This window comes from Pagrus major, chromosome 19, assembly GCF_040436345.1.
Source record: "Pagrus major chromosome 19, Pma_NU_1.0".
NCBI lineage: Eukaryota > Metazoa > Chordata > Actinopteri > Spariformes > Sparidae > Pagrus > Pagrus major.
Window position 1 is genome coordinate 17189741 of NC_133233.1, and position 15510 is coordinate 17205250.

A 15510-nucleotide genomic window follows, 5' to 3' on the forward strand; every position below is an offset into this window, starting at 1 on the left:
ATTTTGTAATTGCAGGTTACTGTCTTGCTTTGCACCCCTGCGGAGCATCCAAGGACACAGCAGCCAAGCACCAATTGTAATACCTCGCACACGTTTCCCTCAAGCACCCTTTTGTCCCCCTCAGCTCTACTCCCTCATACCCAGTGAGGAAGTCTGCCCACAATATCTGTCGCACGGATGGTTGTGCGGATTGTACGCTTTCATAGTGCTCTCATTGTCCCCCGCACTGCATTCTGGGGCTCCGCGTGACACCTGCCGCCCAGTTCAGGTAAACGGGAGGCGGTGAATGCCCGCCGCATCCGAGCCGCTCAGGTCGGATTTCTTGCGCTTTTTTCTCTCAAAGGAAGCGACGACGGGGGTTTCCTCTCTCTCCATCGTTTCTATGCCTGAGGTATTGTTGCATATCGCCTCTCCGGAGCTGAACGGGACAGTGCCATGAGGACTCTCCCCAAAAGCAAAACTTGCGAGGTGTACTGCGTCTCCGGGCATGGACACTCAGGCTGCTCCGCTGCACAGGTAAGCCATCTCTGGGCTGTTTTCATTGCGCGTAAAAGTCGGTGCCAAACTGGGAATCTCCTTGCGCAAAAACAATTTCTCAATATATTATTTCTGTAATTCGAAATTGGTTAACTTATTGAACTTTTGAGAACTTTTCTGCATTTCCAAAAGGGATGGATCATAATCAGAAGTGATCAAACCGACCTCCTCTTAATTGTAAAATCCGTCTCTAGGCTATCTGGTTGTCTTCCTCATGAATGTCTGTGTCGTGAGCCACTTGATTGAGTGCTGACACCGCAGAGCCAGGCCGTGGGAAAGCAGACTCCTCCAGCCACGCTTTGTCTGCTCCCCCGGGGAATCCTGCCAACCCCTTAAATGTTTAAGGAGATCCTTTCAGCTCAAAGATGCTCACCGTTACTCTCCCTGAATCAGTGTCTGCTCAGCCATAATAAAATCTATGTCTCATTGATTTTGGCACATAAGCTGCCTTTTCTTTTATTGCCCCTCTGCTGATGTCAAATCCAAACAATTACAAGCAACTTGAGCAGAGATGTAATAAAAAGCTGGTATGATATTTGAGTGCTTGTGTGTGTGGAAGGGAGAGGTGGAGTTGAAGGAGCCCACCCAGTCACTGAGCCCCCCCACGAAGCCTGAGGCGGAGGGGGGGCAGCGAGCTCCGGCCTGTGGCTCCTGGAGGAGATGGATGTTGGGTCTCCTGCCTTTCTTTCCCTTCACTGCCGCCATTGCACTGACCCTCCACTTCTTAACATGTGAGTACAGACACTTTCCTGTCTTTTTAAAATGTGTTTATTAATGTGACTTCCACCTTCAGTGCACCTGCCTCACATCTCTACCTCCTCCTCTGCAGCTCCACCCTCCTCAGTGTTCTTCCTCGGTGGCAGCGTGGAGTTCCCAAACCTGAGCTTCACCTCAGAGCTGACTGACTCCACCTCCCCTCAGTTCCGCCTGCAGGCTCAGGCTTTGAACCATTATGTAAGTGGGACGGTGGACTTGACTGTCACTGCCTCCCCTCTGACTGACAGTGTATAGTGCTGCTTGACCTTCCCTCTCTGGGCTGGAGCTGATGTCTCTACTCTATCTCTTACGTGGTTCACTACAGCGGGCTGCTCGTCTCTTTTATGCTGCGCTTTCAAAACACTGCCGCCCTCTTTCTCCTCTCTTGTAGTCTTTACATTCTTATTCGTTCGCTTTTCTCTTTATCTGCTTTGTCCTCCTCTTTCTCGCTTTCTGTTTTTTTTTTCCTTTCCGCACACCACTTTTCTCTCTTCTGTCCCTCTCTCTCTCTGGTGGTGTTAAATGTAAAGCTGAAACAGGAGCTGGGCACAGTGTGTGTGCGAGTTCCCCAGACCCCCTGGGACAGGGCCCTTTCAGGGCTGAGGACAAGCCCGGCATTTGTGAGCCCAGCTAGGCCGAGGCAGCAACAGTGAGAGGAAGAGCAGGCCTTCAATAAAAACATTGTCTGTGTAGCTTTCACACAATCAGCCGCTCTGTGCGCCGTACACTACAGGGAGGAGGAGAGCCTCAGTTTGACGCTGGGGTTGAGAGGGAGAGACAGGGCAGTAGGGCAGGCTGGGACGACAGAGGGATTGGGGATACCAGAGGGGGAATTTGGGTTTTGGAGCTAAAGGTCACATGCACGGCTGCACATTCTTGCTGAGCAGTGGAGAAATGGTGAACTGATAGCTGTAAATCCCCTCCAAATCTGCTGTTACACAGTGTAATGCTCCTTTAATCAGCTGTGAGGGTGAGTTAGCAGGCTTGTTAAGTGGTCATAGTATCTGTGTGGCCATCTGTTCATTAAAGAGCAGGTGAACTCAAGGCCAGGAGCCCATACCTCCCAGGGTCCTACCTCTACACGGCCGGCGGGTAGAGACACAATTGGAGCTCTGTGCTGCTCACAGTCAACATACACACATGCAGAGTTTGATACACACACACTGGAACAATGCCTTTGTTGAACTCGGGCTGCATGTTCGACCAGGTGTGTTCATGTGTTGCTCACACTGGGAAAGTGACCTCACTTGCACTTCTGTGATGTCACACCTATTGTACAAACAATTACATGGAGACCCCTCTTTGTCTGTCTGTCTTTTTTAAAACAGATCTCAGAGCTCTACGAGTCCTCACCGTGGAGCTCTTACCACCTGCACTCAGGAATTACTGCCTTCAGGTACGCTGCACTGACACAAAGCTCACTGAAGAGAGAAAAATGCATGGCAACAACACACTCAGCTGTACGTCCCCTGCAGAATAGCAACATTGTGAACCCCCTTTGTGTGACAGTGAAGGAGCAGAAGGGCTCAACGTCTTCTACTGGAGTAAATTCTCCGCCCCGGACGACGTTGCCATGGCGATCCGGAGGTCCAGCCCACAGAGGCTGCAGCGCAGGCTCCCCGGCAGCAACAAGGTGCTGCGGGACAGCCGCAACCAGCAGAGCTATTACATGGAGCGAGATGACAACATGCTCCACCTGCTGGGTAGAGGCGCTCACACATACAGTACATGCACATTAAACACAGACATATGTACACATGTACACACAGTTCACCCCAAAATCAAAAATACCTATTTTTCCTCTTTCCTGAGGTCATTATTTCTGAAAAGACACATAGCTGTTGAGATTTTAAAAAAATAAATGTTGTTTCTGCTTTGAGCATCCCAAGTCTCGTTGTGAGCTGTTTCATGTAGGAACTATTTGTTTTTACTCTCGTGCAAGATGAAAACATTATTCGGGTAGATGCACGCTGCCTTCTGTGCAGTGATACAGAAAGTAGTTCCTACATGAAGCTCACAACAAAGTCTGCGGGTTATCTTTAGTAATCTATCTTGAGTCTTGTTCCATTGTAATTGAGAGGAGTTGGACATGTCTACAGCTGATATCTTTAAAACTAGTCCACTCACACTAAAACAATCAGCTCCTAACAAATAGGTTAAAACTCTACAAAATGCTTAACAGGCCTTTACATTTTAAATGCAAACGCTCAATTTAGAAACACATGATTAACAGCTAACCCTTAGTAATTGCTTGATATTTTACATGTTGTATTCATTTTGACTTAATTAATAATTAAAGGGGGTCTGTGTAACTTCTGTGTGGTGATATAAGCAGGTCGTTAGTTTATGTTAGCGGGCTCTATTTCTAAACTAACATTAGCTGCTGTTGCTGTCTGTTAGCGGAGCAGAGAGAGGCCCTGAGACGAGAAACGAGAGAATGTGCATAAAGTCACATCCTTTGGACTGTAAAAGTCCAACCCGAGTCCTTCGCAAAGAAATCCACAGTCCAGACTCATTAAACAACAAGAGAGACGGGCAAAGTCAAATTTTTTATGTCACGTTATCATAAATAGTTACTTAGAGCCCCTTTAAGTATTAATAATGTTGCTTTATGTGTGTGCATTGCTCTTGAGTGGTACTGAATCTGAATCTAAGTATTTTGATATCTGCTGTGTGTGTATGCAGGTTTAGACCCTGATGACTTTGAATCAGATGAAAAGTCAGACAAGAGTAAGAATCCAAACAGCATCCAGAGTGGGAAGTGGCAGCTTGGCTTCCAAGGTAACTTTATATTACAAAATGTGGTTTACTAATGGTGAGTTAAACATGAGGAAAAAGTGTGATTGAGGCAACTCTGTCTGGACTGCTGCTACACTGAACTTAAACTTTGTATTTGTTGTGTGCTTTTCATTGCAGTTAACTTTGTATCATGATGTTTGTGCATTCTAATGTGTTGTAACACAAAATAAATGTTTCCATCCTTTCCTCCGTCAAGCAATGTCCTTTGACCTCTATGCCAAGTATGGCAACAACCGCACCCTGAGCCTCGTGAGTCCCAAGAAGCCATACTACCAGTGGCGTCTCCGTGTGCCATCGGGTCATGTGGTTCGACTGGTCATCCTCACCCTGCACGGTGCCACGCCAGGAAGCTGCACTGCTCACAAGCTCTCAGCTTATGACTTCTTACTTCCATTACAGAACAAGATAATCGCCAGGTAAAGACATTCCATGGCCGTTCCCTTTTAACTCTGCGCTGATCTCATTGTCATTTATATGTTTTAAACCTTTCCTGAATGCATTCGCTCGTCTCAGGTGGTGTGGGCTGCCTGTTTCGGGTTCGTCACCTGTCATGAAGCTGACGTCCTCTGGGAACGTGATGTTGGTCACCTTCTCGTTCAGCAGGCAGAGGGATGGAGCAATCTTCAAAGCTTACTTCCAAGCCATCCCAAAAGCAGGTCTGATGCTCTCACAAACAAACAAAGCACGCAAAGTTCTGTCTGGGTCTGACGAGCATATGTAGAGCAAAGTTGGCCCGGCCTTACTGTGTCATTTATCCGTGTCATCATCTCCCCCTGCAGGATGTGGAGGGTCAATTTCCTCCTGGAACGGTTCGATTACCTCACCCTACTACCCCTCCTATTACCCTCCTAATATAGACTGCACCTGGACAGTACGGGTGAGTCACATGACTGTATGTGTACCTGCCTGTGAGTGGAAGAATGAAATGAAAGAAATGAATCATCTCTTTGTTGTTTTCCCTGTCCACATTCCAGCGTGTTACCTTTTTCTCTTTCTTCAGGCGCCCGTGCCAGGATACCTGATCTCCATGACGATCGTGATGATGGATATTCAGGATTCCTCATCGTCAGACGGCTGTGAGAAAGACTGGCTAGACATTGGAGGGCTCAAGTGAGTTGTAAAGCTAAACTGTGTTTACACCAAGGTGCCCAGAAGAAAGACTCAGGATTAGCATTTCATTCACATCAGGCAATTTTAAATAATGTTCAAGACTTTCCATGTTTTATGTAGCTGCAGTCAAAAGTAAAACCCTTCTTTTCCACTCTCCTCTGTGTCTAGACTGTGTAATCCAGTGTCAGACAGCAGCAAAAAGCGAGTCTACTCCTCTCCTGTCTCCCTCCACTTCCATTCGGATGAATCGCTCACTCACAAGGGCTTCTACTTGCTCTACCGAGCTTTCTCTCCAGAGGGCAGTAAGTAAAATCTGATGCTTTCACTCCACTGTCACAGTATGTCAGGTCTACTTGGGGTCACATGTGCTTCCTGTCTGTCTCCAGCCTGTCCCCGTCAGTTTCGCTGTGGAGACGGACGCTGCATCCCTCTGAGGAAGGTGTGTGATGGAGTGAAAGACTGCTCAGACGGACGGGACGAGGCTAGATGCTGTATGTCTGTTGCCTGAAGATTGTAGATAGAATTTAATTTCAAAGACATGACCTGTGCTACACTCAGATTTGTATTTTTTTCTGTTTGTGTTTGCACAAATGTGTAAAACATGTAGCATCCTGCAGGCCAGGAGAAGTGTTGTGTGGGAACGGTCAGTGTCGGCCTCAAAGCAGCCAGTGTGTGAGTCACAGCAGCTGTGCAGACAGCAGTGAAGAAGGCACCTGTGGTGAGTAGACTGTCACTGTCATAACACATGTGTGTACTGGTGTGTATTTTGATAATTAAACACCTATGTGTTTGTTTTTAGGGGGTAAATGTTACCACGTGTGTCCTAACAAAGTCTGTTTGCCGAAGTCTTCAGTGTGTGATGGTGTTATCGACTGCAAAGACCGCAGTGATGAACTCAACTGTACCAGAGCTTGTGAGTATTCATGTTATCAGACATCAGTGAATATGTTGTATTTATACTGACTTTTTTCTATTTTAAATGCCCTTTGTTCACTTTGTCTTTCATCCTTTTTAGATGTTAAAGGCTGCTCCTCATCCTCGTACAAATGTGCCAATGGAAAGTGTGTAAGTAAGGTTAACCCTGAGTGTGACGGAGTCAAAGACTGCTATGACAGCTCTGATGAACTGCGCTGTGGTAAGTTCTCACTCACAAAACTCCACCGTAGAGTCATGTCATTCTGACTAAAAAGACTTTCCGTATCTCTCTTCCAGCCTGTGGCACCAGGCCCAGGAAGCGTACTAAGATAGTGGGTGGATCTGATGCTGGAGCAGGGTCATGGCCATGGCAGGTCAGCCTCCAGATGGATCGCTACGGCCACGTCTGCGGAGCTACACTGGTCTCCAGCCGCTGGCTCATCTCTGCAGCTCACTGCTTCCAGGACTCAGATGCCATCAAGTAAGAAAGACACCTGAATTGTGATAATCTTCATTAATGTCGGCATTGTGTTTATGCATGTTGTGTCTGCAGATATTCGGATGCTCGTGCGTGGCGGGCCTACATGGGAATGCGTGTGATGACTACAGGGAATAACGGAGCAGCCACCAGGCCTATCCGCCGGATCCTCCTCCACCCGCAGTACGACCAGTTCACCTCTGACTATGACATTGCCCTTCTCGAGCTCAGTGCTCCTGTCTTCTTCAGTGACCTGGTGCAGCCTGTGTGCGTCCCCGCGCCCTCACACACTTTCACAACAGGGACCAGCTGCTATGTCACAGGCTGGGGGGTCCTCATGGAGGACGGTAAGAAATGTTAAATGTTATCTAATGAAAATGAAGAGCTAATTTACAAAAATGTTTTTAGATCTTTAGCCAATGTGACAATCATACCAAAGATTTTGTGTTTTTTTTTATTTATAGGTGAACTGGCCTCTCGCTTACAAGAGGCCTCAGTGAAGATCATCAACAGGAACACGTGTAACAAGCTGTATGATGACGCTGTCACTCCCAGGATGCTGTGCGCTGGGAACCTGCAGGGAGGAGTTGACGCCTGTCAGGTCAGTGTGTGAATTGCTGTTGAAAGTTATGGAAAAATACTGGATACTGTTAACACTCATTCCTAGAATTGTTGTGTGACAATAAGTTGTGATTTACCTTTTAGTCATAACCACAGAATGCACAGCTGCCTCAGTGAATTCGATTTCAGTTTGATTTTTACATTTCACGGAATTTTATCTAAACCACAACAGGATGTGTCTGCAATTGGAAAAATTGAGAAACACATACATTTTTCTCTTGGTCATCATGCTCCACTTCTTCTGCCCTCACTATAGGTTAAGGTGCAGGGCTTTGCAGTGAGCTAAACACACTTCCAATACAGGTTGAAGACTGGTTGGCCTTGTTGTGAAACAGTAGGCTGTTGGACAACAAATTCATTGATGGTAATTATTAGTGATTGGTCACATACTGCCTTTGAATGGCACCCGTGAGCTCGTGGTTAAGACGTAAGTTGTGTACATCAAGGCTAACAGTTTAGCAAGCTAGCGAGCAGGTAATGTAATGCAGGAAATGTAAAAAAGGCAAAACTTTTCCACTTTGTAAAGGTTGTAGATATCACGAGATGGGTGGCATTTAAATGGACTCTTCTCATGAGCACAGTAAACATGACCCCCCCCCCTCTAAATTTAAATTAAAAAATCATCAACAATTAGCTAAACTGGCCCAAGAGGGGTATTTGCTTACTTTTTCTTTCATGTGTTTTCTTTTTTTTGTATCACTCAGGGTGATTCAGGAGGTCCGTTGGTGTGTCTGGAGCGAGGCAGAAGGTGGTTCCTGGCGGGGATCGTGAGCTGGGGTGAGGGCTGCGCAAGGCTGAACCGTCCAGGTGTCTACACACAGGTGGTCAAGTTCACTGACTGGATCCATCAGCAGACTAAAGGACAGGTGTGACTGAACACCTGACTGACATGAACAAAACTGACAGACTTGACACACAGGACAAAGGTTTCAGACCTGGAGTCCATCTTCAGACTGTCGTCATGATTGCATGACAACACCTTCAGTCAGTTTTTTGGGAGCGTGTCCATGGTGACAGGCTAGCGGTTGCATCATCATCATCCCTGCTCTAAACCAAACAACTTCCTCATCCAAACATCAACAGTGGCTATGTTGACATGCACAAAAAAATCAGTACATAGCTTGGTTATTAAAGCAGCTACAAGGAGTTTTAAATTGGTTATGAAACAACCTCAATTTAATAGTAATGCTTCTAGATGACCTACAGAAAAAAATGAGATCATCAGTGAGAAGATTGGCTACTCCCAAAGCCGGCCATCCGGTTGGATTTCCTACGAAATCAGACAGAATGATTCACAGCACGAAGATCGGTGACCTAGGTGCATGAACAGTAGTCCAACAAAGTTTACTCTCTCTCACAATCATCATATTACAGTTATAACAGAAAACAGTGGTGCTCATGAAAATACATTCATCTCTCTGGGAAACACTACCGCTTATGTCCACAGGGGCTGCCAAAGTCCGCACAAAATTGGAGCTCCTTGCAGTTGCTTTAAATAAACTTGGTTTTGGTCCAGACCTTTGAATCCGTCCACTTCACCGAGTTAACTGATGGTGTAATGAGGTGACGGTCAAGTTTGATATGAGGCAACGAATCCATAGAATTTGGCTCGAGTTCCTTATAAAAATTACAGTATACCCAATCAAGATGCAAGATGGCGAAACATAAAAAACACTGTTGGGTTTTAGTTTTCACTGCACGCACTTGCTGGTATGAGCAAAATTTGGTAGGTAAGTGCTGCATACAAGTATTGGGATTCCTCTTTATTGGAGGAAACATGCTTAGCACTCATTATTTTTATGATTGTATTTTTTTTTGTTTAATTGGCAATAATAAGACAATTTTGGTAAAAATCAGGTTATTACAAATACCACTTCCTGCACCAACACAGAACCATGTATTTATTTTTATTACGTTGAAGACTATTCATGATCATCACCTTATTTTCACTTTCTCCATGTTTTTACATCTGAAGCAGGTTCTGAGTTGTACTCGGGACATAAATCCAAACACAAATCGTGTAAAAACAAAAACAAAGAGACTTTATTGTTATTGCTCCTTAACAATCTGTTTCGCTCCGCAGTTTTAATAGAGCAATAGTGTGTTTAAGTCTCCTCAGTCAGGTGGACAGGTCAGTACCTGCTCTCATAGATATCGGGCCCCAGAGCAGATTTGAGGTTTGCCAAAGTACGACCATTAGCCAGGTCATTCTGTGCATGTAAATGTAGCCAATGACTGTTCCTGTTTTAGTTCACCACAGAGTTAGTGACCGTGTCAGCTGTTGCCAACAAAATACACATCAGCCCTTTTATTGAATGTAGAAAGAGTTCTCTCCCCGTTTATATTTTTGCCTTCGTCTACATTCGTCCATGTACTGTATATGCGTGTTCATGACTCACTGTATGTGTTTAAGAGTTGTTATTGTACTGTATGTGTATGTATGTGCATTTGTATATCATGAGTTTATCTGAGTCATAGCCGTACGTTCATCTATAACTGTAGAGAAGTGAATAATCCCCCAGTTTAGGAGGTGATAATATATTTTGCATTTCAGTTTTACGATGATTTAATTTATCTTTATGGTGCCTCATTTGTACTTCATGCTCCCTGAACAGCATGATCACAGCTCACCTGAAAACTATGCTGACACTGGTGTTTCTCCTGCTCTCCCTCCTCGTTCGGCTCACATCACCACCCAGTGGTCAATGTGCATAGTTGATTCTTTTAACGTCTCGAGGGAATGATGCACCTTACACCTGAAGGATTTTTAAAAAACATGCAGTGTGCATCATTTTTGAATAATATCAGATTGTATGCCTTTATATTAAAGACCACATTTCCCATGCTGGAGGTCAGGTGTGTTTCTCAACAAAACTCTTGACTTTGACAATGGTGAGTTTGACTGAAAAGTACAGTAAAGGTACCTGTACACTTATAACAATGATAATAAACTGGTATTATATAGCACTTTTCTTAACAAAGTTACACAGTGCTTTGCAAAAGGAAATAAAACCAGACAGGGCAGATACAATTGGATTAAAAGAAATGAAGTCGGAGGAAGCAAAAAAGAATAAAACTGTTTTTAAAAAATGAGGAAATAAGAACAAAAACATGCATCAAACTTGTACACCACTGTAATATATCATCTGCTGATGTTCTGGAGGATAGTTTGTGACTGATGTGAACTGTCTGTAAAAGGTGAGAGAAGTATTTTTCTTCTCTGGAAATTCTGCCATACTTTAGCAAGGAGGAAACTTGTCAGTTTGAAATGCGAGAAACGTGTCTGTCAAGTTGTTGATCAGGACACGACCCGTTTCCCCCTGTGCCTACGTGCTGATCATCTCGTGTACCAGAGAGAGAGTACAGCGATTGATGCACAGCTGCCATGTGCGCATCCTCTCACATATCCAGCCGTGCGTAATTCTAGCCAGTTTTGAAAATAACTAAGGTTGCAGATTATTGGTTAGGAAGGGACGATTTAACGTGTAAATGCATGTTTGGACTCTACTTTTATTAACACCTCGCTGGCTGAGTGCTTGACCACTGGTGAGGACTGAAAGGGGGACTGCTGTTACGCGCCTTGGGTGTGTCAATGGACGTCACGGAAGTCCGCTATCCGGTGGCCGCACTGTGGGAACTGTATAAATCCGCGCCACTATCCAAAACGATGGGAAAAAGTTGCACTGGAGTTCAAGCGCGGTGTCCTGTTGCGTGATCTCCCGCAGCTATCCTCAGGAAACCAACCATCTGTATTCACTGACCAGCAGCGCAGACAGACAAGTGCGCTGCGCTGTGTTGAGTCTGGAGGGAGGAAAAACAAGAGCAGGAATAAAACTTGTTTCATACTTTGTATTCACAAGCCGCTCGCTGCATCGGAGTCCCCAGAGATGATGAATTTTATCCTCATCTGCCTGCTATGTGGATTGTACGGTGTTCTTGCGAAAGGTGAGTAACGGGTTCACTTTTGTTGACTCTTGCCGCTGAATGGTGCACAGAGCACCTGCTGTAGTCATTCCACCCGGTGTTAATAACTTGTTCAGCTATTTAATAATGTAGTTGTTTACTGCACTTGGTTTAATTGGTTTCTTTAGTTTAGTTTTAACGTGTGTGAACCCAAAAAGGAGACTGGACACGTTTTAACTTATGGAAAAATTGCATTTTACGCGCGGCTTTTGTGACGTATATAACTTACAATAAACTAGAGGTTCCTTTACGGGTCATTGACGCTCTTTTAAAAGAAAATTATCTCCATCACCGAAGCAGAACATTCGGCCTTTTCTTCGGAAGAAAACAAAAGATGCGCCTTTCCATTGTGGCGCAGTGTGGTGCGGCTGCTCATTTACAGGCCAATTAAGTCGTCTGTGGGGTCGTGTGTCTGAGCCCGTCCAGCGTGTAAACCTCCATTAGCACCAAGTGCAGTGAGGGAGATAAGCTCTATCCTGCGGTACTTTTGTTTGGATATTGCGGACCTCTGTGGCCCGGCTCCTTGTGCGCTTGGCCCCGGTTGAATGGACACACGCAGGGCGTTGTTTCCTGAGACTGATGAGTTTGCCAAATGAAAATTCTGATAGAAATGAACGAGGGGTCATGGCCCACTGGAGGAAAATATCCAGTGAGCAGGAAGCGGGGTTAATCTGCAGTCGGCATGTTGCTTTAATGCGCTTCACAGATTTCTCTGCGGTGTTACAGGTCGATTAGAAGTCATCAGTGGCGCAAAGAAAAAAGATGATTTTTTTTTTTATTCCCTGAGAAATGTAATGATGCGCAATCAACATGAAGTTAAGAGCTTCATGTGCGCATCCTTGTCTCTGTGAATACAGATGAGCTATTAAAGCGTTATCATAATGTCAGTGAATTAATTCATAATGAACTCTGTCATTCATGTTGTTAACACGCATTATGTACGCACCTTTTGCAAAATCGATTTTCTAAGACGGTTGTTTTAAATGTTTTCTGTCTATTCTTAATTTTTCACTAATTCTCTCCTGCTGATTGGCCAAATCAACACATAGGATACAACTTCAAGGCCTATATTTAATTAGATTTTAGGGAACAATAGCTTTGATTTTAGATATATTGATTTTAACTGTAATATATTCATCAACATATACATTTAAATACAATTTCAAATAAGTTCCATAAATACATGATCATGATCGGGAGAGGAGAGTTGTAAAACATTCACACTCATCTATATTTGCACACATCATTCATTGTTGCTGTCGTTAAAATGTTATAATTAACTTCAGTAGGTTTCAAGTTGCACTATTTAGTTTTGGAGAAGAAATTCAAACTCAGAATGTTAATATTTACAATATTATTGAGGTAATAAAAAAAACTAAATATTTTTTCCATAACTGAATAAACAAGCTTTTCTCAGAGGAAAATAAGGTCCAGAACACTGTTTGAAGCTAGAAAGGTGGCAGGGTCCGCCACATATAAACAAAGTAAAACAGTATGAACTTGTGTTGTCCTTTAAGGTCAGTTTGTACTACTACATAGTGCACTTTTAATAAAGGTGATGACATCTGTTTTGCAGAAATCAAATTTAATAGAAAAGGCACAACTTAATATAATTTAATACGTGAATATTGACAAATTAGTGACATTTTAATTGCATATTATTACTGTAGGTTTTTGCTTACTCGTTTCCTGAAACCTCCAACAAATTAGGGTTTTGTAGATGAATTCTCTAGAAATGATTCCATCAGCATATTTCCAAGTAGGTCTTCATGAGTGATCTGCCTTGAATCCCTGCATAAAAATAAGAATGACATACCCAGTTGAAAATGCAAAGAAAGATAAAAAGCAAATAACACAAAGAAGAAGCATTGAATGGAAAACTAACAATATAATATAAACAAATGTGCATTATGTTATATAGAAGTCATTTTAAGGCTCTTGAGATTAGATGCAGTAATTTATGTTTCAGTCATTTCCTCATTTCATTTCAGTGATGAATATCACTTTTGTATGAGTGAAAGCATTTTTCCACCCTTGAAAACTGACACCAACAATATTTTTTTATCCTGCCAAGTGTTCCTGGAAAATACCTGATAAGTCAGTAGAACAATGTTTTCCAGGTAATGTTGAGTGACTGTGTGGAAGACTGCCACAAAAAGATAACTTTCACATGATGGTTTTAGTTTCCTGTGTGCAAAAACCTGAACTTTCTGTGCCACTTTGGTGAAGTATCAGGAAAACCGGACTGAGTACTTTGTAAAAGGTGCTTTTAGACACTTCACAGCTTGTTGAAAAGGCCACAGAAGGAGGACATCCCAAACTTCCCCTTTCCCTGCCGTGTGTGTGTGTGTGTGTGTGTGTGTGTGTGTGTGTGTGTGTGTGTGTGTGTGTGTGTGTGTGTGTGTGTGTGTGTGTGTGTGTGTGTGTGTGTGTGTGTGTGTGTGTGTGTGTGTGTCTTGCCTACTGACTCACTGAAATGCAAGGAAATAGTATAGGAAGTGCTAGCAGTGTGAGTAATGTTGGATCTGCTCAATGGGGCATCCACTGGGAACAATGATGCTGACAATGAATGGTAATAATGGACTTTAGTGATAAACTCGCTCGCTGCTGTTCTAGTGATTTAACTACTGGCAGAGCAGTAAGACAGTTGTGATGTGAGGAGTGTTTTGAGTCTCACTCTGTGAGGACCAGTCACAGTGAAGGACGGACTTCCCTGAATGATGTTTCCGCTGTTGTTGGGAGGAAGGAAGGGCGGACAGACAGTCGTCTTTATCTCTCATTAATAAACCTCAGCGATGGAGTGGAGAAATGCCTTCATTTGATAAACAAGAGGGACGCTGCTTACGCATTTCCACACAAGCTTGTCAAGTGGCCTGATGTGAGGAGGGTCACAGATACTGTGGCCCTGATGGAGGACGTGCGGTGGAGCTTGGACCCAAGATCGGTTCTGCAATCAGAGAGTCAAGAGTCCAGTTTAGTCCGGTCTCTAATGGACAGAGCTTATGGGAACTGTCTGAAAATATTTATTCCTTGTAAAGTGTTTTGCCTTCCAGGATTTCCTCTGAAAGTGGTCTCATGTAGGTCTGGGTCCACACAAAGGCGACTCCCATTCATAAGATTAGAATTGAATAATTGTAAAGGTGTATCCACTATTATTGCACGATTAGTTTATTAATAAACCAGAAATTCTCTTTCTGTGGAATCCCAGATTCAAGCCCACATTTCAGAGTGAGCATCCGGCCCAGATGTCCCTAAATAATGTTGCATACTAAAGTTTTACAAGCTGAGCTCTGACCTCTATTGTTGAATAAATCAATGACCTTACAGTCACTACTAGACAACCCATGCTACGGTATAATGCATTTAAATCAGTGATGGAGTTTTCTGTACTCTCATCCTCTCTTCTGACCTCTGCAGATAAAGATCAGAAGGGGAAGTACAGCGTCCCTATTCTGGATGTGAAATCTCGGCAGTTGGTCCTGGACACCAACCAGACACTACTGCTCAGCTGCAGGTGAGTTTCAGGTAGATGGATCCAAGCCAGTTGGAGCTATGGTGGGACAAAGAATTGGCGATCACTGTGATAGACCCCTGCAAGTCAAAGCAAACATTCCCATCTTCAAGGCTTAGTATCCTCATAGTAACAGAAAAATAATCACCAAAATCACCATGAAGAGACTCATTAGAATGTCATTAAATGATTTATTGAGACACCAAGCTGACTTTGACCAATGAAATTGGACCTCATCCCAAGGCGCTTTCATATCAATCACTGTTAGTCCATTACAAGCACTTCTTCAACAGTTACTAGCACAATGGTCCTCTGTCAGTGGAGTTATTCAGCCCTAGTCCCTCTTGCTATTAACAGTATTTTGACCACAAATCTGCTGTTTCCTATTTGACTTTTTTCAGAGAAATGTAATTCGACAGGTTTCATCAGTGCAGTCAAAGTTTCACAACCCAATCGCCAGAATAAATGTTGCAACCTTTCTTCTTCTTTAGGTTTGTCTTTTATTTTGTGTTGTGACAACGCTGTGCTTAAAGTTGGGTTACTTTTAGGAACAAAAACCACTTGGTTAGGTTTAGGAAAATATCATGTTTTGGTTTGCCTGGTTCTGTCGCTTCAAACATGGCAAATTTCCTGGCATCTTATTAAAAATGCCTGGTTTTATTACCACTAACAGGGGTGGAAAATTATCAAGTTTTGTTGCCACTAACATGGCTAGGAATTCTTGTTAAAAATACCTGGTTTTTGGCTGCATATTGTCCCGACATCTCATCAAAAATATCTGGTTTTGATGCCACCAACACAGCTAGAAAATGTCCCAACA

At 43.7% G+C, this 15510-nt stretch overlaps 2 protein-coding genes across 3 annotated transcripts in view; both read left to right on the forward strand.

Annotated features, from left to right (window-relative positions):
• Positions 1-364: 364 nt before the first annotated feature.
• Positions 365-10000, forward strand: LOC141014581 (suppressor of tumorigenicity 14 protein homolog). The gene is made up of 19 exons (XM_073488434.1): positions 365-516; positions 1097-1268; positions 1367-1491; positions 2622-2689; positions 2803-2996; positions 3979-4074; positions 4289-4508; positions 4606-4748; positions 4872-4969; positions 5093-5202; positions 5371-5504; positions 5589-5693; positions 5810-5920; positions 6002-6115; positions 6218-6337; positions 6415-6598; positions 6671-6942; positions 7060-7196; positions 7921-10000. Exons 1-19 carry the CDS (start codon positions 436-438, stop codon positions 8086-8088), a joined length of 2652 nt encoding a protein of 883 aa, XP_073344535.1. The 5' UTR covers positions 365-435; the 3' UTR covers positions 8089-10000.
• Positions 10001-10907: 907 nt separating this feature from the next.
• flt1 (fms related receptor tyrosine kinase 1) overlaps positions 10908-15510 on the forward strand; it is a 35796-nt gene continuing 31193 nt past the window's right edge. For both annotated transcript variants that reach the window (XM_073488347.1, XM_073488348.1), the window contains exons 1-2: positions 10908-11161; positions 14597-14693. In XM_073488347.1, coding sequence (XP_073344448.1) covers positions 11104-11161; positions 14597-14693 — 155 coding nt within the window. In that variant the 5' untranslated portion in view covers positions 10908-11103. The remainder of the gene's footprint in view (positions 11162-14596; positions 14694-15510) is intronic.

Excerpts from the sequence above, each read along its gene's own strand:
- LOC141014581 (XM_073488434.1), top strand. The coding sequence starts at position 436 with ATGAGGACTCTCCCCAAAAGCAAAACTTGCGAGGTGTACTGCGTCTCC. Across the intron at positions 4,075-4,288 it reads GTGGCAGCTTGGCTTCCAAG|CAATGTCCTTTGACCTCTAT; the intron begins GTAACTTTATAT and ends TCCTCCGTCAAG. Across the intron at positions 5,203-5,370 it reads CTAGACATTGGAGGGCTCAA|ACTGTGTAATCCAGTGTCAG; the intron begins GTGAGTTGTAAA and ends CTCTGTGTCTAG.